Raw genomic sequence first — 22663 nt, forward strand, 5'->3', positions numbered from 1 at the left:
GAGATGGACTTGGCCATGGTTCTCATCTAAGGCTCAAACCCAAATAACTATACAAGATCTATGGAATTATATGAGAAATGAGGAGTTACAACTCATTGGATACTGGTACATCACACTGTGGCTTCAGATAAAGTTTAAAGGGATGCAACAATAGCCGAAATTACTGCCCTGCATGTCAGAGTACCTGTATCTTAAACCACACTCTGGTTCCACACTCTAAATTCCACATGCTGCTGGGCAGATATTGAGCAGGAAATACCACTTCTTAGTGTACTTGTTCCCTAGCCTCATTATTTCAATCCTACCACCAGTTCCAGGGCCGTTCATTTTGGTTTGTTTCCTTTTTTTTTTGTTTAGGTCTGTTTCAGGAAATGCAACTCACCTTGGCAATTAGGTCCTTGCTGTCTTAACGGTAAGTAATGGGGCCAAAGGAAATATATGGGGGCAAAATAATCCTACATTATTAATCAGTCTTAATACAGTAGGAACCCCTTAATACTTATTCAGGCAAAATGTCACAGAAGATGTGATAATTCTAGAGTAAACCATTGACAGAAACACATGTACTCTCACTGGAATTCAATCAGTAATTTGTTTATTTTCTTAGTTTGTAAATTTTAATGTGTTTGAGCAAGTGATGCTCCCATGTCAATCACAACTCTCACCTTTCACATTCCTAGATAAGCTAGATATAGAAGTTAAATAACAAAAAGTGTGTCTTCATGCTTGTTTTAGTCTGCATTTGTTTTGCTTATTCTTAAGATTACATGGATTGTGTATACTGTTGGAAAAAAAATTATTGAAAGAACTCATTTAAGTAGAGATCAATTTGCAAATTGTACCAGTGACTTTGTATAGACACACACACACATATATATGTACAATGACATGTAAAAATTAGAAAACACACAGGAAAATTTCCACTTGATACATTTGAAAAATATTAAGATTTGGAAAACATTAAGACATCTGGGTATACAGCACATGTAAACCATTTCATGGTGAAATCAGAAGTGATGAATTGCACATTTGCTGATACCAACTGCAGTATAACAAAGTCAGCTCTTTCATTGCCATCATTACAGCTGATGCTTCAGCAACAGACTTTGATTAAAAAAAACAACAAACATAGAAACCCAGTTCATGCCTTAAAAATATTTGTGTACAGAAGAATAACAGTAACAGCATGTGGATTTAAATGAGCTTAAAAAAAATCCCCACCTTAACAGATGCAGGATTGTAATATACCTATCATTGATCACCTTAATGCCAAAGGCTGCATTTTGCATCTACTAATATTAATTACATGGCATTAAATCCTTAAACATAAAAGCTGTGCAGCCCTGGAGTTCCAGACCCAAGATTATATATTACATTATTTACATACAATTATATTCCTTAGATATTCATATGACTCAAAACCAAACACTGACATTTTCAGTACTTACGCACAGCTCCTGACCTGTCTTCCGTGTAAAGCTTCACGCCAGGGAAAACCTTACATAGAAATTCAGGAACGTTTACTGTAACACAACAGCAGCATATTATAACAGAGAGAATCATGTTGTTTCACAAAATGTAATATCATTGTCTAAATTAGGAGCTTTGTCAATATAATGGAAGATCTCCTAAATTAGATATTCCAGATCCTCTTTCTGAGGATCCTCCTATTAGCTAAAGAAGCCAAATGCCATACCACACATGGCAATTTCACACCGTGTCTCTACATCTTACCTGAAGGAGATAGAATTTGCATGGCTTTAGCTGTGTTGAGTTTGAGAGTCTTTGGCAAAACCTGAATGTGATCTTATGAATTTCTGCTCCTAATTCTATATTACACAAAGGGCAGCCTATTTCTATGTTAATTCCATATTATACAAAGGGCTGTCCCTTTGTGTGCTACAAAGGCAAATAAGACGGTGATTAGTTCTGTGATATAATTTATTGCCTGACATTGCCTGTGGCTTCCTTTCCCAAAGGCAGAAGAAGCTAGTGGAGGATTATATGTAAAATTAGATTCTTTCTTACCACATTCTGACTCCCTTCTCTAGTGCATGGTTGGAGAGATTGGTGGCTTGATTGCCTGCTTCATGAGTGGATTCATAAAAATCCATAACTGGGTAATTTGTAGGAACAGTGGTTTTATGGAGTGCCATAAACCCATCATCCAGCTGCTAAGCCTGGACTATACTTTGGTTTCCCATCAGGACACCACAAAGGTGAATGAATGTGCTGCCAATGCTGTGGCAGGGGATCAGCAGCCAGTTCCCAACTGGGGATTCACACAGAATAGGCAAATATTTGTGATCTAGCTGGGCTACAGCATAAAACTAGTGTTCAGAGAAGGTCTTGTCCCTGCCAAGCATGAGATGCAGGCAGTATGTCCTTCTCCTATCACACACTCTCTATGGCAGATGAAATACTAGATCCCAAAGTGCTTATGTGTGCTTGCAAAGAGGATATTCCTCCATTCATGGCAGTGGCTTCACACATTGGCAAGTATTTTATAAAAAATGGCACATTTTATAAGAAATGGCACTTCCATGCAGGGATAATACTTGCTTGGCTTACAGGCCCAAGTGGTCACCGAAGCACATATCTAAGCACTCTTCCTGCATATGGCCACGTTCCTAAACTGGGACCATAAATAAGGTTATGTTGACATATTCACTATATTTACATGTTACCTAGAGACAGCTATAATCAGTCTCAAGTCTAAGTAATATATCCCTATATTAGCTTTAGAGCATGTAAAAAAAAGGGTAGACATCTGTCCCATCTAAGGTACAAAAGAAGGGGTGTGCTTTCACTAAAAACACTACAGTTCAAAACTTGGTGTCATCAGGAAAATGCTAATAGACTTTTAAAAATTGTATAACCCAAGTTAAAGCTCTTTAAAATGGAATGTAGCCAGTTTCTAAATACATTCAAACAGTATAGCATCTCTATTAATACAAAACTAGATAGTGCTGAAGAGCTAAAGCAGTCCCTTCCAAATCGTTCAACTGTATGCATTTCTCTGTCTTTACTATCATTAACAGGCAGCTTCTCGTGCTACAGGTGTTCTGTCCTTTGGAAACCATTCAAGGAGATTCCCTCCTTCTCTCCTTTGTAACATACATCTTCCATTTTGACACCACAGAGTTGCCAGGTCATACCTTGACTTCATAAAGTTTTAGGAAAAATGCCACATAGGTTAAATCTCATTTGGTGTGTATTCAGACAACCAAGAAAGCATGTCATAAATTCACCATGGTCCTTCAATTGTCACTCAGGTAGTGCCTCTACCCAGTGCTATAGCCAAGAGAGGCTACGTGCTGACAAACTCTCTCTTACTTGCACAGAGCCTGCTGAGAAGGATTTCAGAATAGACTTGATTTATTGGACCTCGGACATGATACGGGGACTGCGAATTTTTTTCATAGTCCTGCAGTTGTGATGGCTTGCTTTGACTGCTGAAGTATTTCCCCAGTGTATAGTGCCTTGATAATGTCATTGTTATGTGTGGACTTTCTTCAGAGGGATTGGATTTCACCACCTGCAAAAGAAGTGACATATGTGAGTACTTCTGCCTGCATCTGGAAAGACACAAAGATGTACAGAAATGCTGAGACAGTTCTCCACGAAGCAGGGCCTGATACTCTTCCCTTGGGCTTCAAGTTGCTCACAAACACTATTCTGGTGGACCAACTTGTTATGTTACATACTAATTAAAGTGCAAGATCTTATTCACTTAAGCCTTGAAATCTAAATGTATAAGCCCATTATACTCAGCTGGTTGAAGCTGTAATGCCTTTGCATATTAGACTCCATCTCTTTATTAGGGACATTTATCTGAACAACAAAATTCAGACTTAACAGCTTGACTGTATATTTACCAGGGTAAAAAATAAACTCAGGACAGCCTGACTTGCAGGAAGGTTTAAATCTTGCTCTGATCCAAAGCACTCAAGGAAAATATGCTGTGTCTCAGCTGTGAGCCAAATGAGAATGTCTCACTCTCAGATCTTGATGCAAACCTTTTCCAGTTCCATGTTGAAGTGAAAACACTCATGTGTCATGTTTCTCCAAGAAAGCATTTATGATACAGTTTAGCATTCCTCTCCCTGTGGCATTACATTGACATTACAGTGTGGTTCAGTAACTTAGTTCAGAAGAATGCTCCTCCTTGGCCCTTCAAATATGTACAAAGCTCTGGGATTATCGTGTTCAATTTGTACGGAAAAAAAAAAAACAAAAACAAGTGCCCATGGGACCAATGAGAGAGAAAGTGAAAGGTATGGTTGTCAAGAGGTTATGGTCTCCTGTGAAAGGCCAAAGGCCTAATCTTCGAGAACAGTCACTGATGAATTATGAAGCATCTTCAAGAAAGATAAAGCTTCAGAAACTTGACAGAGATGGAACACAGGACCTCAGCTCAGGCACTGGTAAACCCAGAGAAAGCAGAAACAGGGCCAAGTGGTTAACTTATATTTGAAAGATTAAATACATGCTGGCTTGATATCTCTGATGCTCATCAATTTTTTCTGCTATATCAATCACAGCAGACACTTAGAAATCAGACTTCATTTATTAATGCATAAATTTATGCAGAAGCATATCAGCTTTTAAATATTTACTGCCACTGAACAATCAGAAGCAAGGTGCATTTGTAGTTAAGCTCATAGAAAATGAAACAAATCATATGAAGTTAAATGTGAGTGAAGGAATAACATGTGCAAAGGCTTGAAAGGCTGGGCAGAGAGCCTGTGAGGGAGCTGGATGAATTTTAAAAAGACCAGGAATTATCCATGTAGAAAATGAATATATCCTCTGATCAATTTGATACAGCTATGTCAAGGGCTGTTATTTGTTTTCACACAGGTTTATTTTTCTAAGTTAGTGCCTTAGATCTCACAACTATTTCAAAATGATGCCACCTCGAACCAGTCACCCAAACTGCATTCCTGTTAGGCATAATCTCCCAGGAATGTAACTTAATGTTCATCCAGCAGCCAGTCATTAAGATACCAAAATCCCAGGTTTGCTAGTTTTTATGTTGTGATCATGATTTCAATGCCATTAATTTAGGAAATAAATCTAAATTTTAAAAAATAGGTTCCATAAAACTGCTAGCCAATCTACTTCTCCATAAGCATTTGTGAAGAAGTAATTTAAAAATCAGGTTTGCATGTGTGCATAGAACTAGGAAGTGTATTTGGGAAGAAAATGCCAGAGTTATGCAAGATTTTTTTGTCCCAGTTCGTTTTAATCACTTTGCATGTCCAGATCGCTTGGGAATCTCATGAAAGACTTTAGAGTCTACAGAGCTGTGGATTTCTATGTTAAAGGGTGACCCAAGGCCCTCTGAATCAGGTTGGTGGGAACTCAAATAATTTATCAGGACAAAGAGGGGAAATAGCTTTATTTGGCCAGTCAGTGAGAACTAAATGAGAACTGCTGAATGCATTTCAGTTCTTGTTTTCTGACTGCACAGAACATTCCATAGAACAAGTCCTCCATTCCAGCATGGCTGCACTTTAGTTCAAATGGCATTTATAGAGGAGCTCCATCTTCTAGGAGTTTAGTAGGGCATTTTTAAAGAGAAAGTACAAAGCAGTATATTTAATCCATCTCATTTGGTTTCATAAAACATGAAAACTGCTGGCTTTTTACATAGTGTTTTTGGCTTTGTCCTCGGAGGCAAAATGCCATTTCTCTAGTGCAAACTGCTTCAGCACCTGATGAAATTCCACTTGCCAGGATGTAGATATAAACTGATGACAAAACTGTTAAAACTAATGAGGTATCAAAAGAATTCAAGGACTTTCTTTTTGCTTTCCTCAAGAATCAAGTCTGGTTTCTGGGGACTGACAGAATCTCCTGGGTGCAGCTACATCTCTTTCAGGTACAATGACCTCTCAAGCCTCATTAACAACAGTTCTGTGAGCCAAATTCTCCCCTGATCCTCCCCAGAAACACATACTTTCTGTTGAGAATCCTCCGGTGGAGAAACAAGGCCAAATCTGCACATGAGCTCATATAAAATGATGGAGGAGTGCATGAAAAATACTTGTGATGGATCATGCCCTGCTGTTTTCACCCAGTTCCATACAAAGTATTTGAGATATTTCACTTTGAAGCTCTCTGTTTCACTAAAAAGCTCTGTGGAAATGGTGAGCATCAGCAATGACCCATGAAGACACCAACATCTGGGTTCTAGACAAAAAAAAGGGTCAATATAAGCCATCTGGGTGAAATGGAGGGAGGCATTTACACCACGGGACTATTTATCCATTGTATAAATATCTGCTCTGTGACTTACTCCCACTTTTCCAGCTCTGTTTGGACGGAGCAGTATTTGTGCCTCTCTTATGTACCGAGCAGAGTAGATTAAAGGATTGGTTAACTAACCACACCTGCTGTGTTTGGTCCCAAAGCAGGACAGAGGCCACAGCAACGGGCTGAAAACATAACCTGCTGAGGAGCCTGAGGTGGAAACCAGCTGTGAGGTTGACACCCAGCACAGCTGTGAGGTCAGATGGGTCTGATAATGTTCCCAAACCTGTGGGCAGTCCCAGTGATCCTCACACCAGAGCAGAATCCTAACTAGTGGCAGCTGACTGTTGACCCACTCTCTTTTGGGAATGGTTTTGTTGTCCGATAGACAGTCTCTGCAATATATCTCTGTGATATTTAAGGAGAAAAATAAAAGCCTTAGAGTTACTAATTATTTTTTTATTCTGCTTCATGTAAAGGTGACTGCTGTGGCTGAAAATATAATCCACTGGCTACCAGAAAATAAGCTTGCTATGCTAGTCCTTGCACAGCAGACTCTGCAAACACACTCTGGAGGCTGTGCTTGAATTTTACTATCATTACGACTGAGTTTCAGTCTGTTTGGTTTAATTAGTCACAGTATATTTTGTTTTATAGGGTATACTGTGGGTATCTCAAGAAGGAAACCTTATTTGTAGATCTTTCACAGAATCACAGAAACATTCAATTGGAAAAGACCCTCAGGATCACCAAGTCCAACCACTAACCCTACTCTACAAAGTTCACCCCTAAATCATATCCCCAAGCACCACATCCAAATGACCTTAAAACACATCCAGGCTTGGGGACTCAACCACATCCCTGGGCAGCACATTCCAATGCCTGACCACTCTTTCTCTGAAAATTTTTTTCCTAATCTAAACCTACCCAGTTGTAGCTTGAGGCCATTGCCTCTTGTTCTATCACTAATTACCTGTGAGAAGAGACCAGCACCAGCCTCTCTACAATGTCCTTTCAGGTAGTTGTAGAGAGCAATGAGGTCTCCCCTCAGCCTCCTCTTTTTCAGACTAAACAGTCCCAGCTCCCTCAGTCACTCCTTGTAAGATTTATTCTCCAGGCCCTTCCCCAGCTTTGGTGCCCTCCTCTGCACTCGCTCCAGCACCTCCACATCTCTCCTGTATTGAGGTGCCCAAAACTGGACACAATACTCGAGGTGTGGCCTCACTAGAAAATAGATCACAGCTGTGGAAAATATATCACAGCTGTTCTGACATTGCTTCACAGAAAAAACGTGGTGCTTCTGCTTCATTCCTGGTGTCATATGGCCCACCTCTGTACCTGTGAAGCTCTGCAGAGCTTCTGTGTTAACCCTGCCCATGGTCCAGGTTCTGGGAGCAGGTTTGCTCAAGAGTGAGGCTTATAAAAAAACAGGCATGACTTGGCAAAACACTCAAAGAAGTTTTATCTGTCTTTTGCAAGATTCAAAAAACATTTGGTGGTCTCTCATTCAAAGTTATGTGTTTTCACGGAAAAAGTGTTCCTAAATTCATGGTGGAAAAAGGCTAGCATTTAATTTGTGTGGATGGTAGTCTTTTTTAATATTTATGCACTTTTGATATCTCTGTAAAAAAAGTTCTAGGATTATTTCATAAGCATTAACTTGTGGAGTTCTGTCTTCTAAATGACACATCAAAATGCTTGTGTCATTATTCTAGTCAGTAAAAGACCTCCTAAGATTACTTCAAACTCATAGCTTCTCACTAGCTCAAAGTTCCCCACTGACTGTGAAACATCATAAATTCATTAACTCTTAGCTTCAAAGGGACATCCTTCATTGCACTCTTTTTTTTTTTGCCTCCAGTTTTAACGATTTCTTTTCATTCTTTATTTCATTCTATGAAAGAACTTGCACCTGTCACCTCTCTTTCAAACACTCAGAGGAAATACAATATTCCTCAAAGATATGACAGTTCATGTTTTATGGTCCTAAACAGATTTTAATGGAATAAATTGTGTCAGTTTCCTAGTCTTTTTTAAAACAGACAATCCAGATTCGGTTTGTAAAAATGAAGATCCTTGTAGCATTAGAAGAATTTGTTTTTTACTGTACTAAAGATGACTATCTGCAGAGGTACTAGAAAGTTTCTCTGTCCTTATATCCAGCAATAAACTGAGGCATGGAGTTACCAATGATGTTTGAGTGCATGATTCCAATTTTCACTGAATAAATATTTTTTACTGTGAATCAGGAGCTAAGCACATGAAAAGTCATGAGTCTCCTTCATTCCTCAAAACATTTTCTGATTTCCAAAAAGACTAATGTAATATTCATGGGTCTTCTTTAGGACAAATAACGACATGTTCAGATTCTCAGCAGCCTGACAAATCAAAACAATAACCTAGGAACTGGCCTTTTATACCTTTTATGGGTATGAGGAAGGGCTTAGTTTGAAAGCTACAGGAATCATCTCGTGGCTTTGGTGGCAGTTCTTTAACTATCATATGCAAAATTAGTGTCATCACCCTTATGGCAAAAGGTATCTGTTTACTTGGCTACACAGAAATAATACTCTCTGTTTTCTTTCAGGGTCACCTGCACTACACAAGGGATGCATTTCTTCATTTGCTATACATAAGGTACAAGAAGTCCAAAACTAAAGCAAATCACTCCTATGCTGATGGGGGAGAGCACTCCTTATAGAAAGACCACATGCTCAACATACATTTTAAAGGAAACTAGAAAAAGTTTAACTATCTTGGGTTTAAAACTCTTTACTTTCACTGGTGTGGCAGCTTCTGGGGTGATTTTGTGCTTAAATATAGTAATGCATTTGCTTATTCATTGTTTTATTTAATCCATAGACTCCGGTAATTTGTAATATATTGTGAAGATTCCTTACTAGAACTTTGAATGAACATAGGAATATGCTCTCAATGGCCTTACTCATGTATTTTACCATGCCCCTGTCTCACCAGTGCAGTAGTTATAAAACAGAAGACAGAATTTCCATAGATTTCAGACAAAGAAAACAGAACTATGGGCATGAGTGAGCCAAGAGATTACACTTCTCTTTGTATAGTCAGCCATTATAACCACCCTAGAGGGTCAGTCTGATGTCCCAAATAACAAGCAATAGGAGAAGAAAAAATGGTCTCAGGTTGTGCCAGGGAAGGTTTAGGTGGCTTATTATGAAAATGTTTTCCATAGAAAGGGTTGTAAAACACTGGTACACACTGCCAGTGAGTGGTAGATTCACCATCCCTGGAGGTATTAAAAAGACATGTAGATATGGTGCTTAGGGACATGGTTTAGTGGTGACACAGCAGCATTGGGTTAACAGTTGGACTTGATGATCTCCTCCAAGCAAAATGATTCTATAACTCTATTCTTCTGTGATTCTCAGACATATGAAAACAGGTATATGCTAGTAAGATTGGGTCTTTCAATTTTAAGCTCCATTTTTAAACATACCTAAGGTTTGATGTAAGTCTGCTGAGCTGAGCTTCTAAGTTAGGAAAGTTTCAGACAAAAACCTGTGAGACTGAGGTATGGCAAAAGGTTAACTGGGTCCATGAGGAAGCAGTAGGGATATATAATGCATAGCAAATACTATAAGAACCTGCAAAAGATGCAACATCTTTTTGTGGGGGTTATCTTTGCAGAGGAGTGTGCTTGTTCTTATTTCAAGGAATAATCACTGCTCCAGCAGTTCAGTTTTCCTTGGGCAGTGTTACACTCTGAGCAGTGAGGCACAAGTGCTGCTGTACAAACAGCAATTTATTCAGGCCCAACTTTGAGTTATGAATACAGATCTTGTTGTATGCTTTTTTTGTTCCTAAGCAGCTGATAGTTAAAATCTCTCTTAAATACCTGGGAATGATATAAGTGTAAACTATTACCTCATGGAAATGGCAGCCACACTTTCCTTGCAGGAATTCTTTGTAACGTCCCATGGTGATGACGAAGGTGTCAACAACTTCATAGCCAAAATTTTTTGCTGTATCCAGAATAATCAAGTTTTCATTCCACAAGTTTTGCACTTCTGCCTGCATTCCAGATAAAATATTGCAATGCCCTGTCAGAATGACTGTTTAAAGGTTATTGTATTCTGTTGTGGAAATGATTACCAAAATGGCATTTTGAACAAAGCAATTATATTATTCATCAGACATGAATTACTATAAATTCACTCTTGAAAACAGCTATTACTCCAAGACTGTTGTAGACTTTTGCACAAATTATAATTACTTTTCAGTAGTTATGCAGCTTCCTTCATTGGAAGATTTCAATATAGTTTAAAATATAATTACTGGGAAACTACTTGGATAATGTGAGATGTTAATCAGGAAAAAAAAATTGTATTATAATGTTGTCTGTAAGAAATGGTGGAATTGTTCCTGTAGAGGAAAATTCAGCTTCAAATCAAAGTCATTGAGACTGTTGCTTAAAAAAAAGTATTGGGCCATGAGCATCTAATAAATGGTTATACTGAAGAACAGATAGCTGTTTCTCAACATACTGCAGGAAATCCAGGAAGAGAAAAAACTTTAGCCATACATTTGGCAAGGTGGTGGATTTGGCACTGCAGACAGAAGGGCTTTGAGAGTAGCTGGGGTAATTCAAAAGTCCAGAACATCTAAATGACATGGTAAATTTGGCATATGATTCCAATATTGAAAGGGAAAAGAATGTTGTTTGGGCACTGTATTCGATTTCTGGAGCTTTATAAATTTACTGGATAAGAAACAGAAAATGATAGTCCTAGGAAGCTTTTAATAATCTTTCTATCCTCACCTCACATATCTTCAATCAAAGTTCTGGTTCTTCTCCCTTGGACTGAACTCTGCTGAAAACTATGACAAGAGCTATGACATTTCTTCACGTTGATGACAATAATTTCCTACTGTATCCTAGTTTGTTCACCCAGATAAATTAAGGAAATGGTTGGACCCAATAAGAAGATGTCCAGTAAGACAAGGCAGATAGTAATAACTTAGAAAGAACGGGCAAAATCTTTCAGGGCAGTCACTAGAGCAAAAAAGAAGGGTAAGAGTGGCAGTGAGTCACACAGTGAATACAGTAGTGTGTTATGATTGCAAAAAGACATGGGTGCCAGTCCCCAGTGTGATTGGAGTGCTGCACATAAACTATTAAAACTAATCCTTTTCTCTCTGTGAATAGCTGGAGCATTACATGCAGTGATGGTAGGCATCATTACTCCATTCTGCCCTCTGGCATTTCCCAGCCCCAACTCAGTCATGCATTTTATATGTGTTCAGTAGAGAACCATCACTCAAATTGTAAATAAAAGTATTGGAGTGAAGGAGTTACACAGCACATTGAAATGAGTCCATTTGTTACTTTGAGAGTCTTGGGTGAGATTTAAACTGACTGTTACATCCAAGTTAACATACAAATAATAGGTTAGATTCACTGGTACATTCCAGCACCTCTCTAATGTCCTGACTTCATAGGCTGGTTAAGATAGATTTATGGAAAGCCATGCAATGAAGTCAGACCAGTGAATCTGATCCAGCAGTAACCATGGAGAAAGCCTGGGGAGGGCTTGTGCTTGATATATGGTACAAGGAGCAACCTGCCTATCCCCAGACTGATTTCTCAACTTTGGCAGCAAGCTTAATATTGGAGCTTCTTCTGGTTTTTGGGATGGCTGACTGAACATGACAGTGTCTTAAATGGTACTCTGATTGCAGTGGAATCCATGAGATAAGGCAAATTGCTTTGAATCCATATTAGCAAGCAGTAAGAGCAAATAGAAACATTAATCTTCCTTTGATCCACTTAAAGCTTGCTCAGCAGAGGATGTAACATGTTTTGACCAGACAGCAAAACTATTGCTGAAATTACAAGTGTTCCATGAAAATGCACTCTAAAACTACTGTAGCTTACCTGTGATAGAGAATGTATTCCATCCACTGGGAGGTGAAAGCCCATCCCTATGGATTTGATAATTACCAGGATATTTGATAGATTTTCCCTGTTTAGCAAATTAAGAAGAAAGAAAACACATTTTACTTAACAGACACATCAGAGATCATTGCATTTTTATTTTTCCAAAGCTGTTTAGCTGCACATCCATAAGAATACAAATGAAATTTCATAAATTTAAAGTTTAATTTAAATTTAATATCAAATTTTTTTGTTGTTTCTGTTAATTTATCATTTCAGGACTTGGTAACATGACATAACATTACCTGTTCAACACTTTTTGGATAATTTGTAAGTGATTGGAATTCAGCCACTGAACACCACCTACAATTAATACGGTCTGGTCTGTATTCTCCAGGGGACGTGATCTGAAACCCAGAAAGCAAAAACAACACATGTCGCCTTAAAACAGATGGCAAACATCTTAACTGCACTGCATTGCATTTCAGTGAACTGTATCTGGCAACCTGATCAGAGGCCTGATGTAATTTTCTAATATTTTTCAACCACACAATGCTGTCTGCACATGTTATGTTTAATCGTTTACTGCCTTTAGCAGTAAAATGTGTGAAACACATTGGTAAATAGAATGAGAATACAAACAAGCCAGCAACAAAGTTTGCACAGTACCTCTGGAGAAGTTTTTCTAGTGCTTTTTCAAAAGTTGGTCTCTGGTTTGCATTCATCCAAAACTGAGGGTAGTAGGAGTAACTGATAAATGTTTTCCCCTCATTGATATTATGATAACATTTAACATCATGAGTCTTTTGCCATTCCTGAAGAGTCTTATTCACTCTTTCTATTAGATAGTACATCATCCCTCTGTTAGTTGAGTCACCTATGAAAAGAATCTTTGGAGTAAAAAAAAAAAAAAAAAAAAGGAAAGATTACTTACTTAGAAGTTGTACACTCCAAAATTCAAAATACAGGCAGTCAGGGTTTTTAAAACCTCATAATGTTCAAAAAATATCACTCTGAGCTGCCAGTTCTCCAGCCCAAATACCTCAATATTAAAGATCACCTTTAGCAAAATCTGTGTGACATAATTAACAAACAGCTGTATTATGTGTTTCAAAGATGAAATGTACAGGTTTTAGGTATCTAGGGGTGCACAATTAGCCCTGCATTTTTCATTCTTATTGATAATATCTTATGCTTAAGTTTATATTTACTCCCAATTGTTAGTACAGAGCCTTTCATGACTGCTTGCAGCTTCCTGCTTTTGTTCCTCCAGCTTTTCATGTGGTTTGTTCCTACACAGCACGTCTTGATTAATCTCCGTCTTCAATAAATGTGATTTGTTGGTGTTTACACCAAACTAACACACATACATCAATGAATGAAGCTGCTGCCTTATTTGTAGAGAGATGGTCTTTCTGCAGTTTCCAAGGGGGAAGAAAAGAGGATTCTTTCGGTGGAAAATAATCAGAATAGAATAGTGGCATGTATGATGCGATCACCAGGAAGGGAGGACTGGAGTGAGTTAGAAGTGCTGTCAGGATGACAGAAGTACTTCAAGTACTGGGCTACTCTGAACTTCCAACTAAATGAAGAAGTCAAATTTGGGCTTGCTCCTACTCATTATGTAGGTTCCCCTGACAAAATAAATATCTCTGAATGTGGAGTCCACAGAACTGAACATGTGGATTTTTAAATGTAATTGCCCTATTTTTAGTGGTTAGGACTAGCATTTCCTCCAGCTAAAGACAATATGTAAGCAATAGGAGTCCAAAGGGGAAAAGAACTCAGGTTCACTGATTTGCCAATGAAACTCTGTGTGTCATCAGTTATTACCACAGACACCTCAGCCAGAAGTCCACATAGAGGAACGTAAGTGTAAAACTGGAAGTCAGAAACCCCATAGAACCACAGCATAGTAACAGCCCTTTTTTTTCCTGCACAGCAGGATACAACTTTTCCTACTTCCTCTGGCACTCAGGGTAGGTGGCACCCTGTAAGTTAGGGTTTTGTTGTTAGAGTTTTTAATTTAAATTGGGGTTTGATGTTTTATCACTTCCATCTAGAATATTTGGTTGCATAAGCAAAATTCTGACTGCACAAGATTATATGTCTAAGAACACGTTTCCAAAGCTTCTCTTAGATATATTATGTTGAGAAAGCATCTTAGACTTCTCTCTTCTAATGCATCTCTATTTATCTATTCCCTTCATGAATGCCACAGTTTTAGGAATTGATTGCACTTCCAACTCCGTACTTATTGTAATTAAAAATAAGGTACAGCAGTACAACAATGATGATTTCCACAGAACAGAAGCAGTTTCAGATTAACATACTCTGATGCAGTGGGAGAGCCCAGAGTGGGCATAATAGTGACTTGAACTTCCTATGTATCGCCCATTGTGGGATGCAGAGAAGCTCTAGATAGATTATGTATGGTAGAAAATAAATTAAATTAAGCACTGAGCACACGGAGGCTCTTTTACCTTCTGTCCTGGACTTCTCAAAGCTGCTTCATAAAGTTCTTAAACAGCTACTTTTCATGCTTATGCTGCACAAGCACTTCACCCACATCCAAGGGAATTTCTAACTCTTTTCACATTGTATCAGAAGAAACCTCTTTAAACCACACTTAACAAGACTCACAGAAGTCAAGGATCCTTGAATCCTTGGAAAGATTGGTTGGATAGTCCCTCTTTCCTTCTTTGACAGACACAAATATGCACACAATTATTACAGTTAGGAAGGCAGTCCATGATTACAATATGTCCTAATTCTAAAGTAGGTTAACATGAGGTTTTAAACAACAATTCTTTTAACCTGCAAAATCTCTTAATCTCTACAGTCTGTCTATCTCCATGTCTTTATAACTTCTATTTCATAAGTCACTCACTTTAGTATCTAGATGTGTATCTATTAAAAAAGTAGTTCTCAGATATTATCAGGCGAGGATATCATTAACTTGCTATGTGGGTGAGAATATTTCTGTAGAAACACAACACGTTATTAGCAGAAAACAACAGGTTCTACCAGGTCACACACAGAGAGCAGTTAGTAGAACATGCTAGATTGTTTCTCTACTCTAATATCATGTGATGCCATTTTGTAATCACTGCACATGGGGATTTCTAATTTTAAAGGAGTATATTCAGATCTTTTGTAATATTAATTACACTGATTTGGCAGATGCAGCACTTTTATCTCTTCATTCTACTGTAACTAAGATTCTGATAGATATTTTCTCCTTCTAACTGTATTTGGTGTAATATAACACTCTAGATGGAAATAAAGGAGAGAAGCATAGTCAAGGCTATTGAACATGATGTATAGATGTCTTGTTTTGCCATTCTCTAGAAATGTGTGAAATGTCATTTTAAATATTTCCATAATCTCAAGCATCTCAAGAGCATTAAAGATTGAGATTGATTTACCAATCTCTCTCTCTCTCTTATTTTTATGTTATGTCAAAGTTAGAGCAAACCATCCCCAATGTAAATACTTAAGCATTGCAGGGTTTTGCACTTTCTACACCTGCACATACAGACACGCATTAGAAGGGGATCCATGACTGAGCTTTAAGTCTCTAGGGTACCTAGCTGGCAAGGTCAGCAGATGGGTGTGCACTACATGCAATCACTTAAAAAACTAGCACCAGGAGAGACAAGTCGGGTGTGATCACACCTCGGGAGAGATCCCATCTGTAAATAATGGGATGCTGGACACTGTATAAAAATATCAGGTTGGCCTTAGAACAGTATTGTTGTCCTGATATTCTGAGAACATGAAGGGCCTGCCATGAGTCAGAGTAGGTTCCTTTAGAGCAGTCAGTATAACTGAAAGAACTAGATTACTGCTAGGGCCCAGATATAAGTCTTCAAATATTATTACGAGACTGATGAGACTGCATACAGACCATCCCTGAAGGTGTAAGTTCTGAGATTCAGTACACCTCCATTTTCACTCTTAAATGAGTTTGTTTTCAGGAGGTAGAGCAAAATATGAGGAAACTAGGTTAGACAGTTAATGCTATTGAGTGTTTGTGTCCATCTGGGAACGTACTTATTACTAGGAGAAGGTGTGGCTGAGCAGGATGAGTCAGGAATGAGACAGATGAAAACATCACATTGGTGAAGAATGAAGATTGTTTCACTAGAAAAAATTCTGAACACTCAGAAGCAGGACTGCTAAGAAAATAGTCAAAACCTGATATAAATGGGGAAGAGAAAAATGAGCCAAAGTGGGCTTATGATTTTGCAGAAAACTAGAACAAAAGTGTAGGTTATCCTCAAAGATGTCAGTCAAAGGAACCTTATTAACTTTCAGTCATGAAGTCTTTGACTGTACAAGTATATACAAGCTATACTAGGTCTGTATGACTAGAATCAAGCAGAGTTGTTTAACTCCAGCTATGTCTTTCACAGTGAAATCACAGCATTGTTGAATATATCATTAAAACTAAGAGAGTAGCATGTGAAACCTATGATTCCTGCCCCTTAGTCCTGATGGAGACCTCTGATGTTTGTTTGTAGTTGTCACAAGAGAGTATCAGTGGTCACACTCTGGAGATTGTGTCTGCTGGGTTTCTGAAGGGAATGCTCTCCCATAAGCCTGGAGAAGATCTCAGACGGAAAGATAAGTATACATTCCTAGAAATCCAATGTATTCCAAGCTGGAACATGTAGAACATATTACCAACAAATCTGCACACAGAGAGCAGCTGCTCATTTAGACTTTGTCTGCATCCAACAATCTGTTTCTAACTATTGGTTCAACCATGCTGTAAGATGTGTAAATCCTGGAAAAATAAACAAATTCTTTTTATTCTCCCTAAAAAAAATAATCAGTGTGGAAGAAGATAATATTTGTAGGTAATTCTACCTGCCTTTAACTGTCTTCGTGCAGAGCTGGGCGTGCACATTTTGTTGTGGTATGTAGGCCATCATGCAGCATCTTTTGAAGTCCACCTTTTGCAAGTCAGCTTCATTTTCAGCAAATGCTTGGAAGACTCAAATGCTAGAACAAGTGGTATTTGGCCCCAGGAAGAAAACTTAAGTTCTTCAACCATCCCAACAGCTTTGATGAATTAGAATAATCATTCTTTGTAGTTGAATGTGTGGCAGCTATGGCCACATTTTTTTTTATACAATCGCATGAACTTACTGCAGTTGTGTGTGCCATGTGGCATTTAATGTGATTTGAAGAAAAGACTCTAGGCATGATTCTGTATTTAGGTCTATGACAGTAATAACTAAAATTATGGCTCAAATGTGTAGAATATGCCATATCTCATTTTCTTTGTGGTCTGGCACAAAGATTATTCATGTACTGTTCAGGTCAATAGGGCATCTGTCTGCAGGATGACTAAATGACCAGACATACATAATGTTATTGTTTTACCAGACAAAGAACAACACTTTCATGCAGACAGATATTTTCAGTGTCTTCTGTTGCAAACATTTTGTGTGCAAAATTCCATTATAGCGTAAACACTTTAAAAGATTGTGTAAGCATGGTGGAATTCACTTCTTAACCAGACTTATCATTATAAATTAACTACACTTAGGAAATTTAAACACATCTAGGTCCAAAACACTACTTAAGTCTGAAATATTATTAAGATATTATAAGTTAAAATTCCTGTTTTAACAGCTGAATTTTAAGTACTCTAGTAAACATTGCCTTTTCATATTTCCTGTCTTAATTACACTCAATGGTACTTTATTATAAGACTAAACTCTGAGCAGTATTTCTCAATGATAAACAAAATACATATTCCCCTTTCTATTGAGGTCAGCCTTCTGTGTGCTCCAAATTGGATAAATAGCTGCCTGTTACAAGTCCTTTTCCTTCATCTATTTTTTAAAGTTTTTATACCAAAAATCAGAGGAATTTATTTACAGTGAGGGTGGCAGAGCACTGCAGCAGGCTGCCCAGAGAGGTCGTGGAGTCTCCTTCTCTGGAGACTTTCAAAACCCGTATGGACTATCCTAACTGATCCTGCTTTTGCAGGGGGATTGGACTTGATGATCTCTTTGAGGTCCCTTCCAACCTCTAATGTACTGTGATAATGTCTTAATAGAATTGTATAAGTATGGCAGCATAACCTCATTTATTAGTCACATTTACAGAGAATTTTTTTGATCCAACATAATAAAGATGTAATATTTTTATTATGATTTCCTATTCCTTTGATTCAATCAGAAATACTTGTGGAATTCCTTGAGAATAGCATAGCCTACATCTCACTACCATTACTTCAAGTTCAATATGGAGGAGAAAAATAACTGCAGATATGAAAAATTGACTGACTGAAAAACTGCACAGCCAGAATCACCTTAATTTTCCTGTTTACTGTACCTGAAATGCAAACAGATGCAAACATATGACAGACTGGTCCTGCTAACACCTCATAAAGCAAACTAATGCCTCACAAACTGTTTATATGGATGTTTATCATTTCTCGTGTGTCTACCAATCTGAGTGTTACTGTTTCACTACAGGTGGTCTTCTGTTTTTATGAAGCAGAAAGAACCTAGCTCAAACATGGCTTTTTATGCATACAAACTGAAATAGCAGTTAATGATGATGTGAAATCAATTGGTAGTCATAGCCAGGGAAAATTAATTTCTGTTATAGAGAAAGAAGATGATAATTTTAGATGGGTCTTGAAAAACAAATCAATTTTAATATCAGACATGAAAGTTGGCTGTGTAAAGTAATTCTGAAGCTGACCTCATCACCCAAGCAGAGTATGACTTTTAGTCATGTGACTTAAGTATTAAGAAAATCTCTCTTAGTTCTTAAGTTCTAATGACATGAGGGATTTGATCCAGGCTCTACATTTATTTATTTGGTGAAAGAAGCAAAAATGCTACTGCAAAATGCTATACAAGGTTAAAAACACTGCAAAATAATGACAAAAGTAACATGAGAGGGAAAGATAAAGGAGAAATATAGCAAAAAAGGAGCATGTGCTAGAGTGATGACTTTAAAGAGTAAACAAGTTGAATGGACGTCTGTGCAAAGGTAACAGAAGTGATTCATCAGATTTCTCCTGATGAGTGAAGGTTATCAGCCAATGACAGAAGACCTCTTGCAAAAGATGCAGAATGGGAAACAAGTGCAATTAGTTTCACAGAGATTTTTCTTACATGATGTTAATGTAGATCACACAGGATCTGGCTCTCATCTGACACTAGAACAGATCATTGACCTCAGAGAGTCAACACACTGGATTTTGAATTAACAAATCAAGCTTCTATACATTCACTTCATATACTTGGTCTCAATGGCTTTTTAACAAACGCTGTCCTGTTTTTGACACTGGTGAAGGTAAGTGGTCATATTCAGGAGGTGGGAACACCAGCATAATCCTCCCAGCCATACCCTGGCAATCTACATCCTTGTGGCACAACGTTCCTCTGCTATCCAGTTGTCTGACCAAAGAGCATTTGCTTATTGAAGCAGCTCAATGTCTACTGAAGTTAAAGACCAAAGCAAAGCCAAAAAATACTTCTATGTATTCCCCTGTCAGATAAATGTATGTTGTTTGGTTTTTTTAAAGAAAAATATGTTACAAAGTCCCACAGGTCTATAGTATTGGAGAAAGCCATAGGACAAAATAAAGCCAAATGGCAATGAAATACTTTGTGCAGGACAAGAAATTACCAGAAAAGAAAGAGGAAATGTTAATTAAAATGTGATTATTTTTCTATTTGTCTACATAGAAATGCTGTCAGATTTATATAAATGCCATTTTTAGTTAGTGTTTTCTTACCTAGGCAATACACTACAAAAATTTTTATGACAATTAATTACTTACTTTCTGGATACTTGTATCCTCAGTAAGGTACCTGAGCCTCTGATCAGAGCTCTCTCTCAACAGTTTTACAGTCATAGCATGCTTATTAAGGAGACCTTGTATTTCCAAGCTTAGAAGCTTCACTACAAGAAAAGAATGTGCAAGAAGATTTGGTAAGATTAGTGTGCACAAGCATTGCCATGCATTAGGTATGCAGCAGAAGAAACTCAACTTGCATGTCATGTGTGAGTCAAACTGAGACAACAATGCAAATCCATCATCCATATACAGTCCTTATATACTCATTGCAGGTTTAACTGGTAGGCATATACACCAAAGGTCTTGAGACTCCACCAGTGTGACCTAAGCTCATATGTGAAACAGCAGCAGACTTGCATATGAGGCTAAAACTGTGGATAACAGTTGGTTTCCATCCTTGTGGATTTTCCATCTGAATCTTTTTCCAGTTATAATATAAAATTACTTTTCTTGCATGTCAATCATAAAATTGTTTTTAAAGTTCATGGACACAAATATCCAGACAAATAAACAAAAATGAAAGATCTGTTACATACCCTTCTGCCCTCCACACAGCGCTGGAGTTCAGGCTTAGCTAGCACAGAGTACTGGCAACCATGGGGCTGCCATGTTATTTCTCTCCAGTCGCAGGTCCTGTTGTCAGAACAGCTGAGGCAAGGGACAATCCACTGCCCTGGAAAACAGCAATAGGCTGTCAAAACCTCCTCTGTACTTTTGTGAGTAGATTTATTATATAGCAAGTAAGATATTTTTGAGCATTTTGTCATGGGAGGTTTCCTTAAATTAAATGCCCACCAGCCCTTTAAAGGGACTATTTCCTTCCTCTGTGTTGTGCCCTTCTCATTTAGGTAGAGTGGGAGATTTACTGAGCTGTGAACGTTCAAATTTGACAGTTTGTGAGTTAATTTCTCAGTTCATGTTGCCTTTCTCATAGCAGCTTGTCCTTTCTCCACAGAAGGAAGATGAGAAAGGGAGGTGGGGTGAGAGGGTTGAATGCAAAAAGAAAATACTCATGTTCAGAAGTGTCTAAAATCCAGATTCATTCTCATCTCCAACTAATCATCTAAAAGTTGAGTGGCTGGTTGAAGCTAGACTTTGAAAGCCCCCTGATAGGAAAATGAAACGAGACAATGACTTTCCCTCAAAACAATAATTTCCTTAATTTGTAAGAATTCAAAGCACTGTCCCATATCACATATATAAATTTTAGAAGGTGAAAGTAAGATGAGATGAATAACCAATGTGATTTATTAGAGCCTGGTCCCTATTGTAAAAAATTATTTTGCAAATTAAGAGCATAAATTGCGATTAACAAGTAAGTGAGTTTTAGCACCCCTTAACTAATGTTGAATGGTTTGGGTTTTTTTTTTTTTTTTTGTTTTCTAAAGCTATTTATTTCCAAAATCCTATTGGAATTCTGAGAAATTTAATTTCTAAAGAAAGACAGAAAACTTCTGAGTTGCCTTTCTATTCAGACCAACACATAAAACACTTTTTCTATACCATACAAGTGCACCAAGGTAACAATATCACACAGTCTATGCAGTTCTGCCAGCAAAACCTGCTTTTGCTCTGATGAAAGGCATTAGACAAGGCAGAGTGCAGAGGCCCTCAGGTCCTTGTGTTAATGCTATCTGGCATTGCTAGCACAGTCAGCTTTCTCACCGCAGCCCAGTAAATGGCTCCAAAAGCAAATTTTGCAGAGTAGACCTATCCTTAGTTTGTGACCATCACTGCCATCAGATAGCAGCTCAGCAGCCAGCTGGGTGTGCTTTGCTGTATGTGACAGATTGCAGCTGCACACAAAGTCACAACAAAACCCCAAGGTTGTTGCTTATTGACATTTATCGGGCCAGGGACTGAGTGGGAGGCTGATTGAAGTAACCCTGCAGGATCCCATGGCTTTGGGAGAGTCAGCTGCTACCTGAGGAGCAATGGAATTTCCAGGGAGGCAGCCTGTGCTTGCACTGAGCAAAAGTCCCAAGAGTGTATGTTTGGGTAAGTAGCAGTGTGAGTTGTCCTAGCAGGTAAAGAAATTCTTCTAAATAAAAGCATCAAAATTGTTTGTATGGGAGCCTGCTCTGATACATCTAAGGGCTTAATATATCCCACACAGCTTCAGCTGCTCCAAAGCCTCCGCAGCTGATGCTACTTTTGCCCAGTGCAGAACACACTCACCCCACCCTCAGCTACTCTTGCAGAGGATGTGTAGCAAATAATGTCACAGTGAGCCTAAATAAAAGCCTGGATAGTGACTTCATCATGTTGTGGGGCAGTGAACACAACCCAGATGCTCTGGTTCTCATGGACAAGGAGCCCAACTCAGCATTGAGGAAATAGAAGGGATGCTCAAGACCATGCTGGTAGGGTGCAAGGGGGGAGATGGAGCTGGCCAATGCTCCATGCTCAGAGGAGTTAAAAACTTGTATTGTTTGCATCCTATGTCTACCCTAGAATTCCTCAGAAATTATCTGAATTTTGTTTTATGTAGTATTTTACATTTTAAAATTATATAAAAACTGGGCAGATTTTTTCCTGATGTAATTTTTCTTTCAAACTAAATACATACAATTTCTGGCAACGTTTACAATATCTGAGATCCCTGATTTTATGGAATTTTCTTCTTGACATCCTTTACATTTATGAGTTGGTCTGGT

At 38.1% G+C, this 22663-nt stretch overlaps 1 protein-coding gene across 1 annotated transcript in view; it reads right to left on the reverse strand.

Moving 5' to 3' along the window:
- Positions 1–864: 864 nt before the first annotated feature.
- CPED1 (cadherin like and PC-esterase domain containing 1) overlaps positions 865–22663 on the reverse strand; it is a 142388-nt gene continuing 120589 nt past the window's right edge. The window contains exons 18-23 of the mRNA XM_054399458.1: positions 20543–20679; positions 12839–13059; positions 12475–12576; positions 12170–12257; positions 10159–10305; positions 865–3538 (exon numbers count right to left, since the gene is read on the reverse strand). Coding sequence (XP_054255433.1) covers positions 3311–3538; positions 10159–10305; positions 12170–12257; positions 12475–12576; positions 12839–13059; positions 20543–20679 — 923 coding nt within the window. The 3' untranslated portion in view covers positions 865–3310. The remainder of the gene's footprint in view (positions 3539–10158; positions 10306–12169; positions 12258–12474; positions 12577–12838; positions 13060–20542; positions 20680–22663) is intronic.

The sequence above is a fragment of the Indicator indicator genome, chromosome 3 (assembly GCF_027791375.1).
Source record: "Indicator indicator isolate 239-I01 chromosome 3, UM_Iind_1.1, whole genome shotgun sequence".
Classification (NCBI taxonomy): domain Eukaryota; kingdom Metazoa; phylum Chordata; class Aves; order Piciformes; family Indicatoridae; genus Indicator; species Indicator indicator.